At 46.0% G+C, this 27,662-nt stretch overlaps 2 protein-coding genes across 5 annotated transcripts in view; one reads left to right on the top strand and one right to left on the bottom strand.

Moving 5' to 3' along the window:
* MRPL38 (mitochondrial ribosomal protein L38) overlaps positions 1-6,676 on the bottom strand; it is an 80,808-nt gene extending 74,132 nt beyond the window's left edge. The window contains exon 1 of one of the 2 annotated variants that reach the window (XM_073608233.1): positions 6,531-6,676. Coding sequence is in view for 1 of the 2 variants with exons in the window: in XM_073608232.1 (XP_073464333.1) it covers positions 6,100-6,163 (64 nt within the window). In the remaining variant the exon portion in view is untranslated. Of the gene's footprint in view, positions 1-6,099; positions 6,250-6,530 lie in introns of those variants that run through there. The other variant, XM_073608232.1, reaches the window with a different exon arrangement.
* Positions 6,251-27,662, top strand: part of GDF5 (growth differentiation factor 5) — a 249,629-nt gene continuing 228,217 nt past the window's right edge. For 2 of the 3 annotated variants that reach the window (XR_012236915.1, XR_012236914.1), the window contains exons 1-2: positions 6,251-6,347; positions 24,011-24,106. The gene's annotated coding sequence lies outside the window, so the exon portion shown is untranslated. Of the gene's footprint in view, positions 6,348-6,389; positions 6,849-24,010; positions 24,107-27,662 lie in introns of those variants that run through there. The other variant, XR_012236916.1, reaches the window with a different exon arrangement.

The following is a 27,662-nucleotide window of genomic DNA, read 5'->3' as shown; positions in this document are numbered from 1 at the left end:
TTAGGCTCCGCCTCCGCCAGTTTCCATATGGCTACGGGCGGTCACTCTGGCCAGAGCCAACTCATCGGCCATCATGGGGCGCCTGTCGCTTTCCTCCTCACTAGCTAATGAAGTGCTGTGCCGGCGCCGCGCTCCAGCAGGCCGGCCGTGGCGCTGGGTACTAGATTATGCGGGTGGGGGCCGCGAGAGGACGGGTGGGACTTTTTTTTGTGTGCGGGGGCGGCTTTTTTGCCGCCCCCCGGCGCCCATGGCACTTGCCATGCCTGCCATACCTTAGATACGCCTCTGCCTGAAGGGCGGTGTACCTACCTCCCCTGGCCGCCTCTCGCTTCTGGAGTCATTTAGCTAGTCTCACAGGTACATAATAAAGTGACTATATTAGACAAAAACTAATACGTATCTCCACAAGGATGCAGGCCTAGACAACATAGGCCCACCGCTATACAACACCGTAGGTATGCAAGTATGCAGGTACCCAGGTATGCTGTTACGTAGGCACCTAGGAATGCAAACATGCAAGTATATACCAGTAAGTATTCTTGCTGTTCATGCATTTACGTATGCAGTACAATGCAAAAAAAAAAAAAATCTATCTATACAGTTTATAGTAAATAAGCACATATTTATACATGTGCTTATAGAGTATGCATTCGTGCACACATTTGCTCATGCAAAGGTATTTATGCTAGTAAGCAAGCATGTGTTTAGTCAACATTTATGCAAACGTGCTTATGCAAGTAAGCATGTGTTTATGCAAAACATGCGTTTATGCATCATGTGTCCATGTATATATATGCAAAATGTGTCTCATGTGGACATGAGTCCATGCGCCTTACACAAACACGAGTATATGCGACACGTGTCATACGCAGACACCAGTCTATGTGCCATGTGCCTTACGCAGACACCAGTCTATGAGACATGTGTCATGTGCCTTATGCAGACATGAGTCTTTGCAACATGTATCATGTGCCTATGCAGACATGAGTCTATGCGACATGTGTCTCATGCAGACATTAGTCTATGCGTAAGCGAAATGTGTCCCTTACACAGACATGAGTCTTATGCAGACATGTTTTTAGCAACCATGTGCCTGCAAACATAAGCTTTTAGCAAGCATGAGTTTTAGCAACATAAGCTTTTAGCAACATAAGCTTTTACCCCAGTTTGCAAGTATGCACCTGCTCAACTGCCCCAGGCCCCATACTAGTGTTGTGTGAAACGCACATTATTCTGGAGACACCCCACTTTAAAGTGCACTGCTAGGGATGTATTGACTTACAGTAGCACAGGTCCCCCGAATTAAGCAGTAAGTATGCAGTATATAATCATGACTTGGCTGGCCACACAGTTCTCCCCTAGTAAGTACTCACACTTCAATAGTATCCATGGGCTGCTGTTATGTCTCAAGAGGCCCAGCTAAATCTGCCAAGCACATGGCCAATATGGCCACCCCTCCACTTCCTGCCTATATAGAAATAGGCCCCTGCACACTCTAGTGACCAGAGGAGAAATGGCAGCCCATACTCATAAGAAGTACACAGAGCATGTTTCAAACAGCACACTGCCCCTAGGGGCTACTGAGAACACCAGATATTTTTATACAGAGGAACTGCAAACACATGCAGACTTACCATTCCTGCTGCAGGACTCTGAACATAACAGGAGTCCAATCTTCACCCATCATGGCGAGCTTTGTCATAAAAGACCTTCAGGGACTAGGTCCCCCTTAATGTGGGGTTCAGTCCCCTGGACCTGTATAGCACCCTGCAGGAAAGCACCTTGGTCAGAACAAACACTGCACAGGGCTCCATTACGCAGGGTCCAGTGCCTTAAGGCTACATTACAGGCAAAACCTCGAGGAATCTTCTCTCCTACCAACGAGGCTCGGGTACCATCCATTTTGGCCGACAGCTCTTTCGAATGGATCCGAATGAAGTCCATGATTCTAAATAGAACCATCCAGACCTCCAAGAGCACACGTATCACATCAGTAACCACCACCTTACAGACACTGGCAAAAAACTGAAGTGCTTCCTGCTTAGGAGGGGTTATATAGGGGAGGACTTTGTGTTTTATTGTTCTGATTGATATACCAGTGTCCACTCACCTATAGGTGGCATATAACCCAAGTAGTTACTATAATAACCGGCTCTGTGTCCTGATGGAGTAGCACCAAGTAAACAGACACCCAGCAGTCTTAAAAATGCTGCATCCATAACGGTAAGAAATTCAGTACCTACAACTGTCCATAGGTGACCTTATACAGGTGATCAGTTTAAAGTTAACCAAGAACAATGGCCCCAGAATTATTGTTCTCACTCCAGCATAGGGAACAATATGCAACATGCATCACGGTTGTTTTTTTTTGTATGCAGGTGCCCCTAAAGTGTGTGTTCACCTACATATTAGAGCTGCACGATTAACTGTTAAAAAAAAAACCCAAAAAAGCATTGCGATCTCGATTTAACCCCCCATGGCGATCTTAATCCGGCATTTTCACGATTTATTCATGTAACAAGTGCAGAGCTGTTCTCTGCTCACTCACAGCTGTAAAAAAAAAAAAAACATTTAGTTCTTTTAGATCAAAGGGATGAACTTCGGTCTGCAAATGAGGTCAGTTTAATCACTTAAAGACTAATGCCCCGTATACACGGTCGGATTTTCCAACGGAAAATGTGTGATAGGACCTTGTTGTCGGAAATTCCGACCATGTGTGGGCTCCATCAAACATTTTCCATCGGAATTTCCAACACACAAAGTTTGAGAGCAGGATATAAAATTTTCCGACAACAAAATCCATGTGTGTACAAATCCGACGCACAAAGTGCCACGCATGCTCAGAATAAATTAAGAGACGAAAGCTATTGGCTACTGCCCCATTTATAGTCCCGACGTACGTGTTTTACGTCACCGCGTTCAGAACAATCAGATTTTCCGATAACTTTGTGTGGCCATGTGTATGCAAGACAAGTTTGAGCCAACATCCGTCGGAAAAATCCATGGATTTTGTTGTCGGAATGTCCGATCAAATGTCCGACCGTGTGTACAGGGCATTAGCCTTTTTCTGACACTTGTTGCTTACAAGTTAAAATCAGTGTTTTCTGCTAGCAAATTACTTAGGATCCCCAAACATATATATTTTCTTAGCAGAGACCCTAGAGAATAAAATGGCGGTCGTTGCAATATTTTATGTCACACTGTATTTACGCAGAGGTCTTTCAAACGCAATTTTTGGGGAAAAAATACACTACAACGAATTAAAAAAAAAAACAAAAAAAAAAAAAACAGTAAGGTTAGCCCAATTTTTTGTATAATGTGAAAATGATGTTACCCAAAAATCGTGATCTTTAAGCTAAACAAAAAAATCCTGATTCTCATTTTTTTTTTTTTAGAACCGTGCAGCTCTACTTACATATGTACATGACTAGTGCAAGAACTAGGAGATTACACAGGAAGTGTGCAGAGGACACAGGTCAGGTCTTAAATACAGACATGATGTCCTTTAAAACAGATATAACAAAATACTTTTAATTTTATATTTAACCACTTCACTACAGGGCACTTTCACCCCCTTCCAGCCCAGTCTAATTTTCAGCTTTCAGCGCTGTCGCACTTTGAATGACAATTGAGCGATCGTGCAACACTGTACCCATATGAATTTTTTTTATCATTTTTTGGTAGAATTTAATCACCACTGGGTTTGTTAATTTTTTTTGCAGCCTGTCACATGCTGCCATATGCTGTAGCTGGATGGGGCTTAATGCTGTACCAAATGGTACTCATGTTTAGCATCCTATGTGCTCAGGGGCATATGCCTGGAATGCATATTGATTGTCACAAATTCAGAGCTGTCCTGAGCACACTTACTAGGTTTCCTCAAGTGGTCCTCTCCAGTTTTATTTTGCACTACAAAACAATTAGTCCCCAGTTGTGAAAATTAGGTCAATAGAAGGGACTCAGTACTTTAACAACAGACAACTAGGCAGGGCTGACACCAAGTCTTGCAATTTCAGTCCACAAATAGGCATATGGTTTTTCCACCAGAGGAAATCAAGAGCAAAGGGCATTTCTGGCAGATCAACGGGGTGTTTTCTGTATTTACAGGATCATCAAAAGAATAAACATGGGAAACTTTTGCCCTGACATATAGTTTGAAGCCCAAGGGACAATGTTTTGAAAATACAACCCCCCCATTGGGCAAATAGCACCCTGTCCTTGGTGTCGGCGGGAGGGGGGTAAATAGCGCCCTGTCCTTGGTGTCGGCGGGAGGGGGGCAAATAGCGCCCTGTCCTTGGTGTCGGCGGGAGGGGGGCAAATAGCGCCCTGTCCTTGGTGTCGGCGGGAGGGGGGCAAATAGCGCCCTGTCCTTGGTGTCGGCGGGAGGGGGGCAAATAGCGCCCTGTCCTTGGTGTCGGCGGGAGGGGGGCAAATAGCGCCCTGTCCTTGGTGTCGGCGGGAGGGGGGCAAATAGCGCCCTGTCCTTGGTGTCGGCGGGAGGGGGGCAAATAGCGCCCTGTCCTTGGTGTCGGCGGGAGGGGGGCAAATAGCGCCCTGTCCTTGGTGTCGGCGGGAGGGGGGCAAATAGCGCCCTGTCCTTGGTGTCAGCGGGAGGGGGGCAAATAGCGCCCTGCCCTTGGTGTCGGCTGGAGGGGGGCAAATAGCGCCCTGCCCTTGGTGTCGGCGGGAGGGGGGCAAATAGCGCCCTGTCCTTGGTGTCGGCGGGAGGGGGGCAAATAGCGCCCTGTCCTTGGTGTCAGCGCGGGGGGGGGGCAAATAGTGCCCTGTCCTTGGTGTCAGCGCGGGGGGGGCAAATAGTGCCCTGTCCTTGGTGTCAGCGCGGGGGGGGCAAATAGCGCCCTGTCCTTGGTGTCAGCGCGGGGGGGGGGCAAATAGCGCCCTGTCCTTGGTGTCAGCGCGGGGGGGGGCAAATAGCGCCCTGTCCTTGGTGTCAGCGCGGGGGGGGGGCAAATAGCGCCCTGTCCTTGGTGTCAGCGCGGGGGGGGGCAAATAGCGCCCTGTCCTTGGTGTCAGCGCGGGGGGGGGGCAAATAGCGCCCTGTCCTTGGTGTCAGCGCGGGGGGGGGGCAAATAGCGCCCTGTCCTTGGTGTCAGCGCGCGGGGGGGCAAATAGCACCCTGTCCTTGGTGTCAGCGCGCGGGGGGGCAAATAGCACCCTGTCCTTGGTGTCAGCGCGCGGGGGGGGCAAATAGCACCCTGACCTTGGTGTCATCGGGAGGGGGGCAAATAGCGCCCTGTCCTTGGTGTCAGCGCGGGGGGGGGCAAATAGCGCCCTGTCCTTGGTGTCAGCGCGTGGGGGGGGGGCAAATAGCACCCTGTCCTTGGTGTCAGCGCGTGGGGGGGGGGGCAAATAGCACCCTGTCCTTGGTGTCAGCGCGCGGGGGGGGCAAATAGCACCCTGTCCTTGGTGTCAGCGCGCGGGGGGGGCAAATAGCGCCCTGTCCTTGGTGTCATCGGGAGGGGGGCAAATAGCGCCCTGTCCTTGGTGTCATCGGGAGGGGGGCAAATAGCGCCCTGTCCTCGGTGTCATCGGGAGGGGGGCAAATAGCGCCCTGTCCTTGGTGTCATCGGGAGGGGGGCAAATAGCGCCCTGTCCTTGGTGTCAGCGGGAGGGGGGCAAATAGCTCCCTGTCCTTGGTGTCAGCGGGAGGGGGGCAAATAGCGCCCTGTCCTTGGTGTCATCGGGAGGGAGCAAATAGCGCCCTGTCCTTGGTGTCAGCGTGGGGGGGGGGGCAAATAGCGCCCTGTCCTTGGTGTCAGTGCGGGGGGGGGGAAATAGCACCCTGTCCTTGGTGCCGGGGGGGGGGGGCAAATAGCACCCCAGTGTTGGTGTAATTGGGGAAAATAGTGAGTGTCAAATAAGAGATAAGGGTTTTTAAATTTTAATTCTTCCTCACTGGCCGGAGTTGGCCTTTAAAGGTCTGAAGTAAGCTCGTATCGCTATGTACGCCCTAGTCTGACCATATATCACCATAACACATGCTCATGTCTATACTATGTATCCTATAGTCACATATATAATGCGGACTACAGAGCCACACTGCTATGTAATCCACTGCCCGAACAAATCTCTGATTACCCGCAGTACTGATCATCCTCCCTGACACCGGTCTTCTCATCACTCTCACCAAGGGCGCCGCCATCTTTCCTGTCACACCGCTCAGCTCACTGACCTGATGGGCGTGGCGTCCCACGCTATGCCAGGTGGGTGGAGCTATGGAGAGGAGCCTTTAGTTGGCTCCTGTGGGCGTGGTTGTATTTCAGTCACGTGGTAGATGTGATGGTGGGGTGCAGGTTGCCGGGGAGCCGCTGTCCCTGTATGTTGAGGTGAGCTGTGCGGTAAACGTTGTATCCATACGTTGTGCTGTGGAATGCCCATAGAATGAGAATATGGACGTCAGTAAAACTTGTCATTAGCGTTGCACATTTCCTTGTGGTGGCTGAGAGCAGATAAATGCATAGAAGCTGTATTGTCGTCTGTCTCTGTGGGGGAATACCCTCTTTTCTCACCCTGTGCATGCTAGAAACGGCAAAGAAGCCCCAGTATCTCCTCAATGGGCCCCTGCAAGTCTGTGTTTCTGTTATTCTGCCGTCAGCCTTTGAAGCGGTGACACCCAACGCCCCATGGTGTCACCCCACCCCTCCTTTCTCCTGCCTCTGTGCTGTGGGGGTGGGGTCATCTCCCATCTAAGGACCCATAGTTCTAGGAGGCCACATATTCTACAGAAGAATCACACTGTGTAGCTATGGGAGTGCATGCAGGCAGTGATTGTGGGTATCAGAAGGAAGGCCCATCCATAAGATAACAGAGAAGGAGTGGAGGTTTAGGTAAGTACAAAAGGGATTGCTTTTTTGTGATCAGAGGGGGTTGTTTGTTGCCAGCTGGGTACACGCGTAAAGTTTTTTTTTTTGTTCTTTTTTTTCCCAACCCAGTGGACTGTTTGCCGCACTAAGGGGCAATTCACACTGACTTGCGCTGAAATGCAGGTACACTTCCAACCTTTTTGGTCACATTTTAATGTTGTCCGTTGACATGCATTTTAGTGCAATGGTGTGAATAGGACACATTGGAAATGATTGTCTTACAGATGTCCTTCCATTGATCTGCGTTTTAAAGCTGCGCTAAAACGCACTGGTATGACTTAACCTATAAGTGATGTGTGGTTCTCCCCCCCCTGAGCTATTGTGTTCTTCCAGAGGGATCGCCCCTCCGCCAGAACACTGATCAGCGCTTGCAGCCGATGGTGGATTTCCAACATGATCGTTCGACAGAAGCTGCTTGTTTTGTTTGTTATTAAGTGTTCTTGCATAGCAAGACCACCTAGAAAAGGTACAATTTCTGGGGAAATTGTGAAAGTGTTCTTGCCTCTACAACTGGAGTGGGCGGAGTAACTGGGTGGGGTGGAGTGGCTTGAGTAACTGTGAAAAGTGTTAAAAAGCTTAATATTTTAAAAAGTATAAATAGTAGTAAAAAAGTTCCATCATTCGCTGAAAGAGCTGAACATTTTTTTCAAAAGTAATTTTTTTTTTTCAAAGGTATTTTTTTTTATTTCAAAAATAATTTTTTTTTTCAAATATATTTTTTTTTCAAAAATAATTTTTTTTTCAAAAATAATTTTTTTTTTTCAAAAATATATTTTTTTTTTTTTCAAAAATGATTTTTTTTTTTTCAAAAATTATTTTTTTACTTTTTTCAAAAATTTTTTTTTTTTTTCAAAAATATTTTTTTTTTTACATGGGGTGGTCATAATGTTTTGGCTGATCATGGGGTGGTCATAATGTTTTGGCTGATCATGGGGTTGTCAGCTTTTGTCACTTCCCACTCTAGTTTTGAACATTTCGCCATTCATTCCTATGGGACCAATTTCGCCGCAAAAACGTCATTTCGTGGACCATTCGGCAAAACATTCCACAAAGTAATAACACACCAATCGGGAACAATCCGCTCGTTTCGGTATATTATTTGTCTCTGTAGTGTGAAAACTGTGGGAGGAGTCTACAAGCATTATCAAGTCTAGCAGATGAAGTCACATGCATTTGGAGTGTCTCAGCATCTTGTGTTTACAACCACTGTTTCCTAGCAACGCTCATGCCCTGTTTATGCTTCCCAAATACTGCTTCATCAAAACTGCCCCATCAGAATTACCCCATCAAAACTGCCCCATCATATTCCTCTATTATAAATCAGTACATGGTGTGTCTGTCCCCTCCCCCGGGCTCTGTAATCAGCTGAGATGCTCCAGCCACCTTCCCCCCTGTGTATAACAGAAGCTTTGGTAACCATGGCAACAAAACAAACACAGTACACTCTGATTAATGGCTAAAATTTCCTGAAATGACCTCTAAACAAATGGCCGTATTTTAAAAACTATACATCCTACAGCGAAGATCTTTATATTGTGAGAATCACAAGACCCAGACCTAGATTTTGATGTATAGTATGTCTCTGAAATATTAAAATTGAAGGCACGGTCGCAGTTTAGATATTGCCCTTCAAATTTGGAGGGGGCTAGAGTGTAGTTTCAATGAATGTCAATGGACGGCGTGAGTTGCAAACAAATGGTCATATTGTGAAAACTATCAGGACTATGGCTTAGCCGTGGACATGTTTAGTGGCAGCAGGGATAGCTGAACGTTTTGATATAAGATTTGTGTAGGTGGGCTTGAAAATGAGGGAGTGGCGGCAGGTTAGAAATCATGTTCTGATTTTCCAGCTTTTGTCATCTCCCACTCTAGTTTCCCCATTCATTCCTATGGGACCAATTTCGCCGCAAAAATGACGATATTTCGTGAACCATTCGGCGAAACGTTCCACAAAGTAATAGCACACCATTCGGGAACAATCCGCACGTTTCGGTATATTACTTGTCTATGTAGTGTAAAAACTGTGGGAGGAGTTAGGGTGGTAAATTTGGCTATAAGAATAATATATATGTGAGATAACAGTAAGTGGTCTTGCTATGCAAGAACACTTAATTACTGTTATCTCACATATATATTATTCTTATTATTATAGCCAAATTTACCACCCTAACTCCTCCCACAGTTTTTACACTACATAGACAAGTAATATACCGAAACGTGCGGATTGTTCCCGAATGGTATGCTATTACTTTGTGGAACGTTTCGCCGAATGGTTCACGAAATATCGTCGTTTTTGCGGCGAAATTGGTCCCATAGGAATGAATGGGGAAACTAGAGTGGGAGATGACAAAAGCTGGAAAATCAGAACATGATTTCTAAACTGCCGCCACTCCCTCATTTTCAAGCCCACCTACACAAATCTTATATCAAAACGTTCAGCTATCCCTGCTGCCACTAAACATGTCCACGGCTAAGCCATAGTCCTGATAGTTTTCACAATATGACCATTTGTTTGCAACTCACGCCGTCCATTGACATTCATTGAAACTACACTCTAGCCCCTTCAAATTTGAAGGGCAGTTTCTAAACTGCGACCGTGCCTTCAATTTTAATATTTCAGAGACATACTATGTATCAAAATCTAGGTCTGGGTCTTGTGATTCTCACAATATAAAGATCTTCGCTGTAGGATGTATAGTTTTTAAAATACGGCCATTTGTTTAGAGGTCATTTCAGGAAATTTTAGCCATTAATCAGAGTGTACTGTTAGTGTTTGTTTTGTTGCCATGGTTACCAAAGCTTCTGTTATACACAGGGGGGGAGGTGGCTGGAGCATCTCAGCTGATTACAGAGCCCGGGGGAGGGGACAGACACACCATGTACTGATTTATAATAGAGGAATATGATGGGGCAGTTTTGATGGGGTAATTCTGATGGGGCAGTTTTGATGAAGCAGTATTTGGGAAGCATAAACAGGGCATGAGCGTTGCTAGGAAACAGTGGTTGTAAACACAAGATGCTGAGACACCCCAAATGCATGTGACTTCATCTGCTAGACTTGATAATGCTTGTAGACCCCTCCCACAGTTTTCACACTACAGAGACAAATAATATACCGAAACGAGCGGATTGTTCCCGATTGGTGTGTTATTACTTTGTGGAATGTTTTGCCGAATGGTCCACGAAATGACGTTTTTGCGGCGAAATTGGTCCCATAGGAATGAATGGTGAAATGTTCAAAACTAGAGTGGGAAGTGACAAAAGCTGACAACCCCATGATCAGCCAAAACATTATGACCACCCCATGATCAGCCAAAACATTATGACCGCCCCATGTAAAAAAAAAAATATTTTTGAAAAAAAAAAAAAATTTTTGAAAAAAGTAAAAAAATAATTTTTGAAAAAAAAAAAATTATTTTTGAAAAAAAAAATATTTTTGAAAAAAAAATTTCTTTTAAAAAAAAAATTATTTTTGAAAAAAAAATATATTTGAAAAAAAAAATTATTTTTGAAAAAAAAAAATACTTTAAAAAAAATAATAATTTCGAAAAAAAAATTATTTTTGAAATAAAAAAAATTCATTTTTGAAAAAAAAAATTACCTTTTGAAAAAAAAAATTACTTTTGAAAAAAAAAATCATTTTTGAAGAAAAAAAAATCATTTTTGATTAAAAAAAATTCATTTTTGAAAAAAAAAATTACTTTTGAAAAAAATGTTCAGCTCTTTCAGCGAATGATGGAACTTTTTTACTACTATTTATACTTTTTAAAATATTAAGCTTTTTAACACTTTTCACAGTTACTCAAGCCACTCCACCCCACCCAGTTACTCCGCCCACTCCAGTTGTAGAGGCAAGAACACTTTCACAATTTCCCCAGAAATTGTACCTTTTCTAGTTTTTATTATTACTTTAATATTGCCATCGCACACATTCCTGGGAAAGGCTCAGAAGTAGCAGGTGCTGCCCCAAAAGCCAGCTGGAGACTGGAAATATCACAAGTCATGTACATATTTGCCAGCACGTATGCCTGACGAAGGGGTCCTGCGCAGCTCTGAAATGTTACACTCTGGTGTACATTTATTAAACGGAGAAGTTTTCTTTCAGTTCCGTTCTCTGCAGTTCTCAAAGGAAAATTATCTTCTCTGCAGCCTGTTTATGAAGCCGAGAAGCTCTGTTCTCAGGGGGAGAACAGAGGAGAAGTTTTAGATCCATGTAAATGGGGGTGGGCTGCCTGTAATGTCCTGAGATTAAGTTGAAGCCATGTTTAAAAAGTGAAACAAAGTTTAATCATTTCAGCTCTGGAAGGTTTACCCCCCCCCTTCATGACCAGGCCATTTTTATGTGATACAGCACTACACTAATTTAACTGACAAATGTGCGGCTGTACAGATACAAATTTATGTCCTTGAAATGATAAAAAGTGTTTTGGGTTCAGTGTTGCATGACTGCGCATTAGTCATTCAAGGTGTGACAGCACTGCTAACTGAAAATTGGCCTGGGCAGGAAGGGGGTAAAAGTGCCCTGTATTGAAGCAGTTAGTCAAAATTTTCAACAAACATGTCATACTTACCTGCTCAGTGCAGTGTTTTTGCACAGAGCAGCCCTGATCCGCCTGTTCTCAGGTCCCCTGCCGGCGCTCCTGGCTCCTCCCTCCTGCCACATACCACCCCCCCCCCCCAGCAAGCAGCTTGCAATGCAGGCTTACAAGCTATGGCTCTGCATGTCCATTCACACACAGAGCCTCGGCTTGGCCCTCCCCTCTCTCCTCATTTGCTCACTGGCTGTGATTGATTTGTAATTGTCTTAGCCCATGAGGAGGGAGAGTCCCCGGAGAGCCAAGGCTCTCATTCACATCGCTGGAGGAAGATCGGGCTCAGGTAAGTTTTCAGCCTTGGTGAAAGCTTATTTAGCCAGAAGCCTATGGTTGGAGTGGGTATGGGTTGTGTAGGCCACCTATTTATACCCCCTTGGCTATGTCAAATTACATAGGGATCCTTGCCATATGCATACACTGCATTGGAAACGGACTCTGACGGTATGTCTGCAGCCTTTTGCATAAGTCCGTCCCTTCAGCCCTAATGCATTATATTTTACTTCACAATGCCTTTTGTGAAAAAATCATTTGGTGCTGCTCATGTTCATTAACATTGGGCATAACATTATGGGGTTGAATTACTAAAGGCCAATAGTCTGTGCGCTGCAAGGACAGTTGATCTAGATCTGAGGGGAACATGCAAGGAAAATATAAAAACAGCGTTTTTGCTTGCACGTGATTGGATGATAGACCATCAGCAGAGCTTCCCCTCAGATCTAGCGCTGCAGCTGCACTTACAGTACACAGACTATTTGCCTTTAGTAAATCAACCCCTATGTCTGCATGTGACTTGTATGTTTATACTCTTGCCTCAACATCTAATTGAGGATGTATCCCTATACTGCTTGCTACCTATAGGGGTTCTAGTAGTTAATAGTTTCACAGGTTATTGCCAGTGACTGGGGTTGTTTGTACAATTTCAGCTTCAGAATATGTTTTCAGGGCCTCTAAGTCTGTGTAATTCACATTTTCTTGCATGCTTGCTACATAGGTCTCAAGTACATTTACCTTACTTCAGAAATGATTAGCTGTTGGTAGCCATTTTTAATTTTTATCTCCTACACTATATTAGTAGTAGTGTTGCAGCTATAACACCTTCAACTAATCTGGAAGGCTGTCCACAAGGTTTAGGAATGTGTCTATGGGAATGTTTGACCGTTCTTCCAGAAGTGCATTTGTGAGGTTAGGCACTAATGTTTGATGAGAAGGCTTGGCTCACAGTCTCTGCTCTAATTTATCCCAAAGGTGTTCTATCAGGTTGAGGTCAGGACTCTGTGCAGGCCAGTCAAGTTCCTCCACCCAAAACTCACATATCCATGTCTGTATGGACCTTGCTTTGTGCACTGGTCCAAATCATTTAGTGGAAGGGGGATTATGGTGTGGGGTGGTTCTTTAGAGGTTGGGCTTGGCCCCATAGTTCAAATGAACGGAACTCTGAAGGCGTCAGCATACCAAGACATTTTGGACAATTTCAGGCTCCCAACTTTGTGGGAACAGCGACTGGGCACCAGTGCACAAATCTAGGTCCATAAAGACATAGATGAGCAAGTTTGGGGTGGAGGAACTTGACTGACCTGCACAGAGTCCTGACCTCAACCCAATAGAATACCTTTGGGATGAATTTGAGTGGAGACAGCGAGCCAGGCCTTCTCGTCCACATCAGTGCCTGACCTCACAAATGTGCTTCTGGAAGAATAGTCAAACATTCCCATAGACACACTCCTTAACCTTGTGGACAGCCTTCCTAGAAGAGTTGAAGCTGTTATAGCTGCAAAGGGTGGTCCAACTCAATATTGAACCCTACAGACTAAGACTGGGATACCATTAAAGTTCATGTGCGTGTAAAGGCAGGCGTCCCAATACTTTTGGCAATATAGTGTATGTTGGTGCAAACATGTTCTGATGGGGCAAAACTCTTTCTTTATGCACCCATAATTTCCCTCATGATTTCCCATAGGGTTTCTTATAGTATATGCATACTATGAGAAATCATGAGTTTTACATACCTCTCCCCCATATGCAGTTTGCGCTATGCAATGTAATACTGAGCCAAATAAGTTTCTCAATAAAATAAATGTATTACCCTATTATGTTTTAATCAGACTATAAGGTCTTGTGTATGTCCTTTACCGACCAACTCCTCACTAGGATTTAGACCACCCAGAAGTGGAACTTCCACTCATTTGTCTCCTCTCCCCCTCCGGTGCCACAATTGGCACCTTTTGGGGGGGAGGGGGGACTGGATACCTGTCTTTGACTGTTCTCACTTCTGGGAGTCTGGGCCGCGGCGTGTGACATCACTGCGGGGCTCCCCCCTCCTCTCCCTGTCGCCGGGCCAGTAGGAGAGAGGAGCGGGGCCTCGCGCATGTGCAGAAGGGTTCCCGGCGTGAAGCAGTAAGGCTACACTGCCAGGTACCCTTACCTGCAATAGCAGCACCCGACAGCTGATGGAAACATCACCTGCGGTGCTGACATCGCGGGACTCCAGGACAGGTAAGTGTCCGATTGTTAAAAGCCAGCAGCTGCAGTCTGTGTAGCTGCTGGCTTTTAATTTTTTTGTATTTAATTTTTTTGTGCGGAACACCGCTTTAAGCTAGTCTTTAAGTGCCTTTTTTGTAGTCATGTTTTTCAGGTATGGCCTAAACCTTTCTCTGTAGCTAGGTTTCCTATCTACATGGGTCCACCATATGTGTAATTCTCATAGTAAGCCCTGTGGGGGGAAGAAAACTCTGGTAAATCCAGAGTTAGACAACGGTTTTCAGGAGTCTTCCAGAACATCAGGATTCTTGCCCCTGTGCAAAGCTCCCAACTGTCCCTCTTTATTTGCCCCCTCAGTTTGGTTTGTTCTATATTGGTGTATCTGAAATGCACTATTTATTTTTAAAAAAGTGTTTCAGAGTGCTAAACCTTTTATCCAGATTCTGAATGGCTGCATTTGTAAATTTCAAAAGCCAGTACAGGAAGTGCCGGAGTTACGGACACAATAGGGACTGTAGGTTTGTTCGTAAGTTACAACACTGCATTTGTAAGTGTAACTTCTGGTCAGACCACTGCATTCATAAGTGTAACATCCGCCTGTGCATGGATGTAGGATGTTCCGGGCGATTGTTATGTTATCTGGGGCTCCTCTGGCCATGCAGTACATGTATTACTGCAGTATGGGATGTGTCCGGAGGTATCCTGGACCAGTGTGGTGCACAAGTGGCCGGCATTTGAGGTCGTTCGTAACTCGGGGGACTAAAGGAATAGTCGTGGGTTAAAAAAAAAAAAAAAAAGCACTTGTGGGTTTAACTAATAATGTTTTGTGTAATTCTCCTTTAAGGGGGGGGGGTGTCCTATGCCTGCATACCTTTTGCAAATAGGTATCCCTCATTCCCATCTTAAAAAGTGTGTTATGTTACTTTTCTTTAGTATTTGCCTCAGATATGTCTTTTGGTTCTTGTTTATTATGGACCAATGATATCCTTTTAAAGTTTTATTGGTGTTGCATTTCATGTTCATTCGCCTATAACTAACATGCTGTCCTGGAGTGTTACTGGTAATGATGACCATATACTGCCATGCAGACTGAAAACAAACAACCAAATACTTCATGCATGGATTCATTCTTTTATACAGCATGGATGGGCAAATCCCCCACTGCGGAAGATGGTCTCGGCAGGTGACAGGGCCCCATGTCTCACTGCTATAAGAGGATTAGGATGATGACCCTGTCAAAGATTTTAGGCCAGAGGTGGCACCTGATGCCATGTAAGGTTCTGTATAGTTTTGTGTTTAGGGCCTTTTTATACTGGCTGGAAACTTCCCGATTGATCATTTTCCAGGCTGAGGTATGTGAAGCTGTTAGATTCGCCAAAGGTGCAGGTGCTTAACCACTTCAGCTCCAGAAGATTTACCCCCATTCATGACCAGGCCATTTTTTGCGATATGGCACAGCGTTACTTTAACTGACAATTGCGCGGACACTGTACAGGCAGTCCCCGGGTTACAAACAAGATAGGGTCTGTAGGTTTGTTCTTAAGTTGAATCTGTTTTTAAGTCGGAATAGGTACATTTTTTTTTTTTTTAAGTGTAGCTCCTGCCAAAAAAACTATTTTTAAGCTTTTTGGACAGCAAAGGGAAGGGTTAACACCCCTGTAATGTTTGTTTTGCTGTCTGCGACCCCGTTCAGAAGATTTCACCTTACTTTCTGTCCCAATGACAATTGGATTTTGAAAATTTTGGGTTGTTGTGGAAACAAGGATTGGTGATAAAGCATCAGTGGAGGTACCTTTTTCCCATAATAACTCTTACAGGAGTGAATTTCCCTTCCTAGGGGGAGATTTCCTTTCACTTCCTGTTGTCTCCCTCCGTTTGTAACTAGGTGACCACCTGTACCCAAATAAAATGTATGTCTTTTCTCAAGTCGTCTTCCAGGACGGCACCCTGAGAGATGACTGGTCCACCTGACAGGAAACACAATCAATCAAGAGGTTAAAGGCCCCCGCCCCTCCCGATGCTCCTCAGTTTTTGATTGTGTTTCCCCACAGCAAAACCGTTTGTTATTTTTCTGTTGACCTAAAAGCCTGGGGCTGGTGGTCTCCCCCTGGGAGCCGGACCAAATGCCTGGGAAGCCGCTGGGTCCGGCCGGATGGTTCTCATCCTTCCTGGGGGGTTTCCCAATCCGTTTCTCGGGGGGGGGGGGAGGCAGCAGAAGCGGGACCCGGGTCGGTGACTGTGCTTCTTTCCATAGAAGAGCCCCCCCTCCCCCCGAGTGCTGAAGAACCCTGGGTACGGTGGTGTACCCAGAACTTCAGGGGCCAAATTTCCTGTTGCCCTTCCTTACCTGTGCGGTGGTTGTGCAGTGGCAGGAGTTGGTGGTTTTCCTTCTAATGGCTACAAGACCACAGGGGGTGAGTTTGGGACCCGTTCTGGGGTCTGGCCAGGGCTGCCGCCCGTCCATCTGTTCGTCTGTCCGCCCGCCGACCGGAACGACCGTTCGCGGGGGACGCACCGCAAGAAGCTCTGCATGGAGAGCGTTTCTCCTTTGCTGAGTGTAGCTCAGCGTCCTGGCGCTCAGCGCCATTTTCCTGGAGATCAGGGAATGACATCACTTCCTCCTCTAAGAGGAGGGGGAAGGCTGCAGCAAGACGTGACCTCAGGTCCAGTACCACTTCCGGTCTTCGGCAAGATGGCGGCGGTGGCGCGATGCAGCCAGCATACAGAGGATATAAAAAGCCACAGGGAACAGGCGCCCATGTCTCCTCTGCTTTCCTGTATGCAGCACCTCCAGGCGGAAGTAGCATGGAACATGAGAAGGAGAGACCTGCAGGGTCTGCGGCCATGGAAGAGACCACAGGGGGTGAGTCTGACCGGCCTCCGGAGGTTTAGAGGGGGAGGGTACCCCAACTCTTCTCCCGATTCTCACAGTGTATGCCTGTGTGTTTTTTCAGGGGACGATGCTATTGCCCGTGAGGTTGCCAGCCGTCCTGTGAAATCCTCCACCTGCTCTAAAAGATGTGGGAACTGTAATGACAGGCTACCCCAAGATCATCCAAAGTCCTTCTGTTTTAAATGCATACAGAAGTTGACAGGGAAGGAGACCTCTCAGATGATGAAGGAATTCCTTACTATGCAAACTGAGATGCTGTCCATCTTAAAGTCTTTTCAGGCCACCCTTAAGCCTAGGGATTCAGAGGCTCACTCTAGTAAGGATGCCTCTTCCCAGGAGAGCTTTGCTTCCTCTAGGAGGTATCGGGCGGATGTACTGAAGTATCCACTCCCCCACGATTCAGAGGAAGAGTGTGATTTAGAAGTTCCTAATCAGGAGTTTTCTGATGAAGGGGTGGTGGACAGCCAAGAGGAGGATGGGAGGGAGGAATCCAGGCCTAGCAGACATATATTTTCTGCCGACGACATGGAAGATCTTCTGAAAGCTATTTATGCCTCAGAAGAGATTCAGGAGCCTGCTGCACAGGTGTCCGCTCAGGATAGGATGTATAGAGGCTTGATTAAACCTCAGGCCAGGGTCCTTCCGGTACATTCCGCCCTTAAGGAAGTCATCTTAAGGGAATGGAAAGAACCAGAAAGAAGGCTTCTAAAATATAAAACCTGGAAGCGTAGATGCCCCTTCTCGGAGGAGAATGAGGAAAAGTTTTTCAAAACTCCTAGGCTAGACGCCTCCTTAGCACAGGTCTCTAAGCAGTCGGATCTTTCCTTCGAAGATACCGGTAATTTAAAGGATCAAATGGATCGCAGGGCTGAAACCATTTTACGCAGAGCCTGGGAAGCTAACGCTGCGGCTATGAGCCCCGCATTGGCCTCAGCTTGCATCGCAAGGAATGCCGACACGTGGGTCTGTAAATTAATGGACCACGTATCCCGAACCTCCAAATCCAGGGAGGTCCTGGATTCTCTGGAGGTCATAGGGAATGCTGTCGCATATTTAGCAGATGCTGCGGTTGAGACAGTGCGTACAACCGCTAAGACAGGTGCCTTACTAAACTCAGCCAGGCGAGCCCTCTGGGTTAAAACCTGGGATGGGGATAGCTCATCCAAGACCCATCTATGTGGTCTCCCTTTTGAAGGGACGCTCCTTTTTGGTGCTGGCCTAGATCAGGCTTTAGCCAGATCTACCGAGAAAGGGAAAAAAATTTCCTACCAAACCTAGGAGAGAGAGGAAGCGTTTTTTTTCGTGGCCCCCAGGCAAAGAATCGCTTCTCCGAGAAAAAAGTCTCCACTAATAGACGTTGGGGCGCAGGAAAAGACAAACAAAAGACTGGCGTTCTCTTTTCCAGCCAGAAGTCAGTTGACAAAACCCCCAAATGACTTTCCGGTAGGGGGCAGACTTTCCCACTTTGCCTCTCAGTGGGAAAGGATCACCCAAAGCCCCTATGTTCTTCGGATCATAAGAGAGGGTTACAGATTGGAGTTTCTCTCCCCTCCACCCCCCAAGTTTCTCTTGACCTGCCTTCCCAGGGATCCTTGCAAAGTGGTAGGAATCCTTCAGAATATAAGAGAGCTGGCCAGTCAGATTATAATACCTGTTCCAGTGGACCAGCAGGGTCGGGTTTTATTCCCACATTTTTGTGGTACCAAAACCCTCAGGAAGGTATCGTCTTATTATAAATCTAAGGAACCTCAATGTTTTTCTTCGCTACAAAAAATTCCGCATGGAGAGTGTCTATTCTCTCAGGAGACATCTCCTCAAAAAAGTGTTTATGGTGACCTTAGATTTAAAAGACGCCTACCTTCATGTCCCCATTTTTCAGGGCCATCAAAGCTTCCTGAGATTTGCGATCGCCTCTCCAGAGGGAGTGCAACACTGGCAGTTCACGGCCCTCCCCTTTGGACTGGCATCCAGTCCGAGAGTCTTCACAAAGGTCATGGCAGAGGTGGTGGCTTTTCTGCACCTCCAGGGAGTGGCATTGATTCCCTACCTGGACGACATTTTGATTTACAGTCTAAGTCAGGATCAACTACTTCTGGATCTATCCAGAGTAATGGAGACTTTAGAAGCCCTGGGATGGATTGTCAGCAGGGAAAAGTCCTCGCTGACTCCTGCTCAGACAAAGCTGTATCTGGGTTTCCTGCTGGACTCCTCAGAGCAAAAGTTAGTTCTACCTCAGGGCAAGTTAGAGGGCCTCATATCAGCGGTCACGTCGCTGTTACAGGCAAGGACCATATCCTACAGAGGTATCATGAGAGTTCTGGGTTTAATGACGGCATCTATCCCAGCAGTTCCTTGGGCACAGCTACACTCCAGGCCCCTCCAGCACTTTCTTCTATCCTCTTGGGACAGAAAAAGAGACTCTCTGGACATAGCGATAGCCATCCCGGTCGAAGTAAAGAACTCCCTTCACTGGTGGCTCCTTCCTCAGAGGCTTCAAAGGGGCCTCCTTTGGAGCCAACTTCAGCCTCTCAGGATAACTACAGATGCAAGTTCCTGGGGGTGGTGAGCCCACCTGGTGGATCTAATAGCTCAGGGGTCCTGGGATTCAGAACAAAGAAGGGCCTCCTCCAACTTTCGAGAGCTGTTGGCCATAGGAGAAGCACTAAAGGCTTTCGAGGGAAGGATCAGGGGCCAGGAGGTGCAGGTCTTGTCAGACAATGCCACGGCAGTGGCGTTTCTGAACCATCGGGGGTACCAGATCTACAACACTCCTATCCCTATCAGCAGAGATCCTGTCCTGGGCGGAAAGTTGGATTCCTTCCATCTCCGCAATCCACATAAAGGGGACGTTAAATGTAGAGGCAGACTACCTCAGTCGGCAGCCGATTCTGCAGGGGGAATGGGAACTGAATCCAGAGGTCTTTTCCCTGGTAAGTCGGCAATTCGGCGTTCCAGAGATAGATCTCTTTGCCCGCAGGAAAAGCAGAAGGGTAAAGAGATTCTTTTCCCTTGCTCGAGAGAGAGGCTCAGAGGGGATAGATGCATTGGCGCAGGTCTGGGACTTCCGACTGGCCTATGCCTTTCCCCCTCTGGGACTAATTCCGAGGGTCCTTCAAAAACTGTTCCTCTCGGAAAACAAGTTGATTCTAATCGCCCCTTGGTGGCCCAAGGGAGCCTGGTTTCCAACCCTGCAGGGTTGGTCCGTAGCCCCACCGCTTCACCTCCCTGTCCGGGGCGACCTTCTCCTTCAGGGTCCAGTCCGCCACCCAGACCCCAGCTTCTTCAAGCTGACGGCCTGGCTCTTGAATGGCAGAACCTGCGGGAGAAGGGACTGTCGGACAGAGTAGTGGATAAACTGCTCCTTAGTAGAAGGCCAGTCACAAGGCGTATTTACGCCAAGACCTAGGCGATTTTCTCTTGCTGGTGCCAGGAGAGAGGGACTTCTCAAAGAGAGATCCCTGCTATCTTAGAATTTCTCCAGGATGGAGCAGATCTAGGTTTAGCAACCAAGACCCTTAAGGCGCAGGTTTCAGCCTTGTCCTGTTTCCTTGAGAAACGTTTGGCATTACACCCCCTGATCAAGAGATTTCTCTTGGTCAGGGAGAGGTTGGTCCCCTGTTCAAATGTCTAGGTGTCCTCCTTGGGACCTTACACTAGTACTGGAGGGGTTAACAAAGGCCCCATTTGAACCGAAAGATCAGATCCCCCTTAGGATCCTGAACCTTAAATTGGCCTTTTTACTAGCAATCACCTCAGCTAGGAGAGTAGGTGACGTTCAGGCTTTTTCTATTAAAGAACCATTCTTTTCTTTATTCGAGGACAGGGTTATACTTAGGCAGGACCCCCTGTACCTTCCTAAGGTAGCATCAAAGTTCCATAGGACTCAAGAAGTGGTGCTGCCTTCCTTTTGTAGTAAACCCAAAAGTGAAGGGGAAGTTTCTTTTCATTGTCTGGACGTCAGACGTTGTTTATTATCCTACCTAGAAAGGGTTAAGGAATTCAGAAGGTCCAGCCATCTTTTAGTTAATTTTTCTGGCCAAAAGAAGGGCCAACAGGCATCCAAGGCTTCTATAGCTAGATGGATTAAACATACCATTTCGTTAGCCTATGAGCAGTCAGGTAAAGCAGCTCCTAGAAATCTTAGAGCGCATTCCACGCGATCTCTGGCAACCTCCTGGGCGGAAAGGGCCGGAGCTTCGGTGGAGCAGATATGTAGAGCCGCTACATGGTCAAGCCGGAACACGTTCCTGAGGCATTATAGAGTGGAGTTACTATCTCCTCAGGACCTGGCATTTGGTAGGAAGGTCCTGCAAGCGGTGGTCCCGCCCTAAAGGTAGGCCTGAGCTACTTGCTCTTCTCTCAGGGTGCCATCCTGGAAGACGACTTGAGAAAATAACCAGTTACACCTACCGGTAATGGTGTTTCTGGGAAGTCTTCCAGGACGGCAGGCCTACTTCCCACCCGTTCTATTTAGGAAAGATGTAATGTTTAGAGTGTGGTGGTGGTTATGTTTTTCACTCTCGTGCACTGGTGTGGGTCAATACTTTGTCAAAAATGAGGAGCATCGGGAGGGGCGGGGGCCTTTAACCTCTTGATTGATTGTGTTTCCTGTCAAGTGGACCAGTCATCTCTCAGGGTGCCGGCCTGGAAGACTTCGCAGAAACACCGTTACCGGTAAGTGTAACTGGTTATTTTTTCCCCCCACAAATAGAGCTTTCTTTTGGTGGTATTTAATCACCTCTGTAGTTTTTATTTTTTTTGTATAAACAAAAAAAAGACCAACAATTTTGAAAAAAAAAAAATTTTTTTTTACATTCTGCTATAAAACACATCCAATAAAAAAATGTAAAAAATCAAATTTCTTCATCAATTTAGGCCAAAATGTATTCTGCTACATATTATTGGTAAAAAAAATTATAAGTGTGAAATTGATTGGTTTGCGTAAATGTTATAGCGTCTAAAACTATGGGATATATTTAGGGAATTTTTATTTATTTTTTTTACTAGTAATGGTGGCTATCAGCGACTTATAGTGGGACTGCGATATTGCGCCTGACAAATCAGACCCCTAACTGACACTTTTTTGGGAACCAGTGACACCAATACAGTGATTAGTGTTAAAAAAAAATATGCACTGTAACTCTACTAATGACACTGGCAATGAAGGGGTTAACATCTAGGGTGATTAAGGGGTTAAATGTGTGGCCAACATGTGTTACTGTGTGTGCAAAGCAGGAAGTAAAAAACTGCACATTTTTACAACCTGCTTTGCAGGAAGAAAAAAACAGCACATTGCTGCTGTCAGAAGAGAGCCCTTTGTTTACCTACACAGGGCTCTCTTTGGTAATGTCCTAAGCCAATCGTCGGGTGCCAGCGACCAATCGGCTACTGATTGTTTGGTGCTGCAGCCAATGGCAGCACAGCCAGGGAGGCGCGGGTGCACTCTCTACCTCGGTGCCTGCCGCAGTATATGTGCGGTCGTAAAGCGGTTAATGTAAAGGAAGAACTTGTTTAATTTTGTGTTCTTCTTTGAAAAGTAGTTTTTATTTTCTTTACAGTGATGGGTAGTGCCCATGTCACACTGTACCAGCTCTTCTAGGCAGTCTTATAGGCCTCCTTCGACGTCCCTCACTGGTGCTGGCATCTTCTACCCAACAACTTCTGAGTGCCAGGCTGTGGCCGTCTTCGTTGACAGGTGCAGGATGACCTCACCCCTGTGCATGCACAGGAGTGTAGTCATCCTGGCACACAGGATCTGTGCCGGAATGTAAACTAAGCTGGAGATTATAAGGAAGACTGCGAGCAGGCAGGTAACTTTATTTTACTGTAGAAGAGACATTGCATGTCTGTCCTGCACTAAAGAGCCTGCTCGCAGCTTTTTCAAATGAGACTTTAATTCCATTTTAACCTTGGTGTTATGTTCATTTAGCCTGGTCCTGAGGAGTATTCTTAGTATCTTTGTAGAGATCCTTGAAATAGTTAAAACTGATGTTGGATGGAGAGGTTGATTTTCTTGGGTAATGAGTCAATACAATTCCATATTTCCCAGAAAAGAGTTTTCCTGAAGTGCCTTGTTCATTTGTTGCATATAAAAGAAACAAGGGGGGGGGGGGGGGGGGGGGCGCCTCTCTAAGTGTAGTATTAAAACAGTATAATTTATTGCACAAGATTAAAAACACAACAAGATATCCATATCCATCCAGTCAGTTGGAGCTGACTACTTCCTGGTTTTCCTGAATGTACAGCTATTCAGCACAACATCACACCAGAACCTTTCCCAGCTACTCGGATCGTGCGAAGAGCCTGTGGGATGCAGTAGAACTGCCAGGACTACATACTTATGATGAGCATAACTCCCACTTATATCTTGTAGTGTTTTTAATCTTTTGCAATAAATGATACTTTTTTAATACCACACTTAGAGAGCCCCCCCAACCCTTGTTTCTTTTATATGTTTTGCAGAGTTGCTGGACACACTCTGAGGATGGCTGCCTCTTTTTAAATCGCCCCCTTACCGTGGTTCAACTTTGTTTTTTACCTAAAGACTGACTAATCAAATGTGCATTATTACAAACTAAGGGCATTGCCTCCTGGAGCACCAGATACCCAATTTACCTTCACTAAAATTTCTGGCAATGACCGGCCCCCCAGCCCCCCGTTTTACTTACCTGAGCTCCTTCGTTTCCTCGGCGGAGACACGTTGTCCCTCTCTGCAGGGGGTCCTGGCTCTTGATTGGATAGATTGATAGCAGCGCAGCCATTGGCTCCCGCTGCTGTCAATAAAATCCAATGACGCTGGTGCCAGGGCCGAGTCTGGCATTCGTGTCTATGGACGCAAATGCTGGACTCGGGAGCGCGCACGGTATCCCCCTGGTAGAGCGCTTCTCCTAGGGGGTTATCTGATGCGAGAGCCGTCGAGGGACCCCAGAAGAGGAGGATCGGGACCACTCTGTGCAAGACAAGCTGCACAGTGGAGGTAAGTATGACATGTTTGTAAACCTGCGTGTTTGATTTTTTTAAAAAAATACAATCACTTTAAGTAGAATATGAGGTGGGTTAAGGAATTATAAGGATGAGAGATAATATCACCTATGACGCAACTTGTCCCTATCCCAAGGGTGCCAGTGTTGTCATTCCAAAAATCTTCTTTGCTTACACAGGCCTGCAAACCCATGACATTCAGAAGAAAGAGGGACTTCCCTGAAACATCAGTGTCTGATTCACCCGGGAGGCTGTTGAGCACATACCTGATGATGGTGAGTAACAACTCTAGGGCTGAAACTAATGATTATTTTCATAATCGATTAGTTGGATATTTTATTAATCAGATAAAAACCTCAAAAAGAGTGGTGTATAATTTAGTTATTATGTAAAGTTTAAAAAAACAAATTATTCTTAAATATTAATCTGCAGTGGTAAATATAAATAACTAGCTATATGGTTAGGGAACAAAATGTCTAATCCACTCTGAAAATAACAGATATACTGTATATTAGAGGTTGAATCGGACTCCCTTGTCATAGGCAGGTAGCTTGATACAAGTCATGTGCACCTGCTGTCACTAATTGCTGGTTCACACAGGGGCGACCTGTCAGCCTGACAATTCATGCTCCATTCAGTACAATGGAACCGTTATAATAGGAGCGACTTGCATTGACTTCTACTAAAGAAGTTGTTTGCAGGTTGCGGTGTGTGGGCGGCTTCAAAGTCAGATGACTTTGAATCTGCCCCTGTGTGAACCGTCACTTAGACATTTAGTAGCAGTCCTCTCAAAATAACTCAAAACACAGCCATTAATGTCTAAACCGCTGGCAACAAAAGTGAGTACACCCTAAGTGAAAATGTCCAAATTGAGCCCAATTACCCATTTTCCCTCCCCGGTGTCATGTGACTCGTTAATGTTACAAGGTCTCAGATATGAGTGGGGAGCAGGTGTGTTAAATTTGGTGTTATAACTCTCACACTCTCATACTGGTCACTGGAAGTTCAACATGGCAACTCATGGCAAAGAACTCTGAGGATCTGACAAAAAGAATTGTTGCTCTACATAAAGATGGCCTAGGCTATAAGAAGATTGCCAAGACCCTGAAACTGAGCTGCAGCATGGTGGCCAAGACCATACAGCGGTTTAACAGGACAGGTTCCACTCGGAACAGGCCTCGCCATGGTCGACCAAAGAAGTTGAGTGCATGTTCTCAGCGTCCTATCCAGAGGTTGTCTTTGGGAAAATAAATATATGAGTGCTGCCAGCATTGCTGCAGAGGTTGAAGGGGTGGGGGGGTGGGGGGGTCAGCCTGTCAGTGCTCAGACCATACACCGCACACTGTATCAAATTGGTCTGTATGGCTGTAGTCCCACAAAGAAGATTCTTTTAAAGATGATGCACAAGAGAGCCCGCATACAGTTTGCTGAAGACAAGCAGACTAAGGACATGGATTACTGGAACCATGTCCTGTGGTCTGATGAGACCAAGATAAACGTATTTGATTCAGATGGTGTCAAGCGTGTGTGGCAGCAACCAGGTAAGGGTACAAAGAAAAGTGTCTTGCCTGCAGTCAAGCATGGTGGTGGGAGTGTCATGGTCTGGGGCTGCATGAGTGCTGCTGGCCCTTGGGGAGCTACAGTTCATTGAGGGAACCATGAATGCAAATATGTACTGTGACATACTGAAGAAGAGCATGATCCCCTCCCTTTGGAGACTGGGCCGCAGGGCAATATTCCAACAGAACGACCCCTAACACATATCAAAGACGACCATTGCCTTAAGCTGAGGGTAAAGGTGATGGACTTATATGGAAAAGAGGTTGGGGAAATTGGCGCTGCCCTATTAACAGTGTTTATTGCTTACAAATTAAAAGTGGTGATGATTAAATAATCACATTAGAAGTGATCGTGGAATATCTAAGCAAATATCGTACAACTATACGGTCAAGTGACACAAACATGTGTAAGGGAGAAATGTGCTTACGATTTGTCCCCTGGGTAAATGAACCCTTACATGTGTGCAAAGGTAGATCCAGAGAACAAATACCGTACTTATCGGCGTATTACACGCACAGGCGTATAACACGCACATTAATTTTAAGAGGGAAGTTTCAGGAAAAAAACTTACATTTTAAATAAGGAACTTTGAGGCAAAATAAGGGTCAGTGCCCATATGCAGCCTCACCATTGCCACCAATGCAGCCTGATCAATATCACAAGCCTCATCAGTCCACATCAATGCAGCAGCCTCGCCATTGTCATCAATGCAGCAGCCTCGCCATTGCCATCAATGCAGCAGCCTCGCCATTGCCATCAATGCAGCAGCCTCGCCATTGCCATCAATGCAGCAGCCTCGCCATTGCCATCAATGCAGCAGCCTCGCCATTGCCATCAATGCAGCAGCCTCGCCATTGCCATCAATGCAGCAGCCTCGCCATTGCCATCAATGCAGCAGCCTCGCCATTGCCATCAGTGCAGCCTGATCGATGCCCATCTGCAGCCTAGAGGGGACAGGGAGGGGATGGGACGAGCGCCGACAGATTACATACAGTGAGAATCTCCTATAATAGACAGAACAGTGGTCCAATGGCGTCCCAGGAGACGGGACTTCCCATTACAGAGGCCGCCAAGTAAACAGGAGATTCTCACTGTATGTAATCTGACGGCGCTCGTCCCGACCCCCTCCCTGTCCCCTCCGAGGCAGCTAAAATTTAAGTATTGGCGTATAACACGCACGCACTATTTGCGCCCAATTTTCATGGTGAAAAAGTGAGTGTTATACGCCAATAAATACAGTAATAAGTTAGATTAGAAAGAAATAGTTGTGTGTGTGTGTGTGTGTGTGTATGTATATATGTATATATATATGTGATAAGTCTCATGTTTTCCAACAGGTGAAATAATTTTACACTTGCCCATCTTATAATATAAAATTATACATTTACAACACCCCCCCCTTTTATATAATAGTGTAACACCCCCTATTATGGGGCTACCAACATCTGTGAAAAATATAATAATAAATATTAGTTAAACCATGTCAACAGCATGTGTGATAACTATTGTGCACTGTGTCTAATAGGAAAAACCATAAAATTCTAAGACTCTATGTTATCATGTGCTAAACCCCCTCAGGACTTATATAAGGTTTTAAATAGAATCTATACAGGCAAAATTTTATGTACGGTTAATTGATTAATAAAGCAGTTCATTTAGACTCCATGGAAGACATATATGTAAAGTCCCTATGGAAAAAAACATGCAAAATCGAATGTCTATTTGTAGAAACAGGAGTTCTATAGAAGCCAAGGATCGGTCTGCATGCAGTTATAAACGACAAGGGGTAAGAGATGGTGACTTCCGTGCTCGTACAGGCTGGTGACTCCAAGTGCTCCCCCCCGTGCTCCCCCACTCACCAGAGTCAGTCACCCCCACAGGGGTACTGTGCAGAGAAGTGGGTGTCCTGGGATGGCTGCCCCTTGTAGATGTCCCGTTTAAGCTCCGCTGCTCTGTGGGATCGCTCCAGTGATCCGATTCAGGGGTCCCCACCGAGGAATCCAGGCCTGGGTTCCTTCACAACTCCCCACCTCCGCTCTGCTTAGTCCTCCTCATATCAAGAAACAAACAGGGGGGTTCCGTAGTGAAGTATGTCCAGTTTATTGACACATTAAAAAAGTTTTTTAAAACAATGACCCAGTACAAACACCACTGTAAGCAAGGATGGGACCAGGAAGCAGGTCCGAGCGTGCGTCCCACTTTGCGTTCCAGCCAGAACTTCCGGGTATGACGTGTGAGCGTGACTCCGCCTTACGCGTTTTGTCATCAGAC

This window comes from Aquarana catesbeiana, linkage group LG12 (assembly GCF_042186555.1).
Source record: "Aquarana catesbeiana isolate 2022-GZ linkage group LG12, ASM4218655v1, whole genome shotgun sequence".
In the NCBI taxonomy this organism is placed as follows: domain Eukaryota; kingdom Metazoa; phylum Chordata; class Amphibia; order Anura; family Ranidae; genus Aquarana; species Aquarana catesbeiana.
This window is presented reverse-complemented; position numbering and strand designations above follow the sequence as displayed.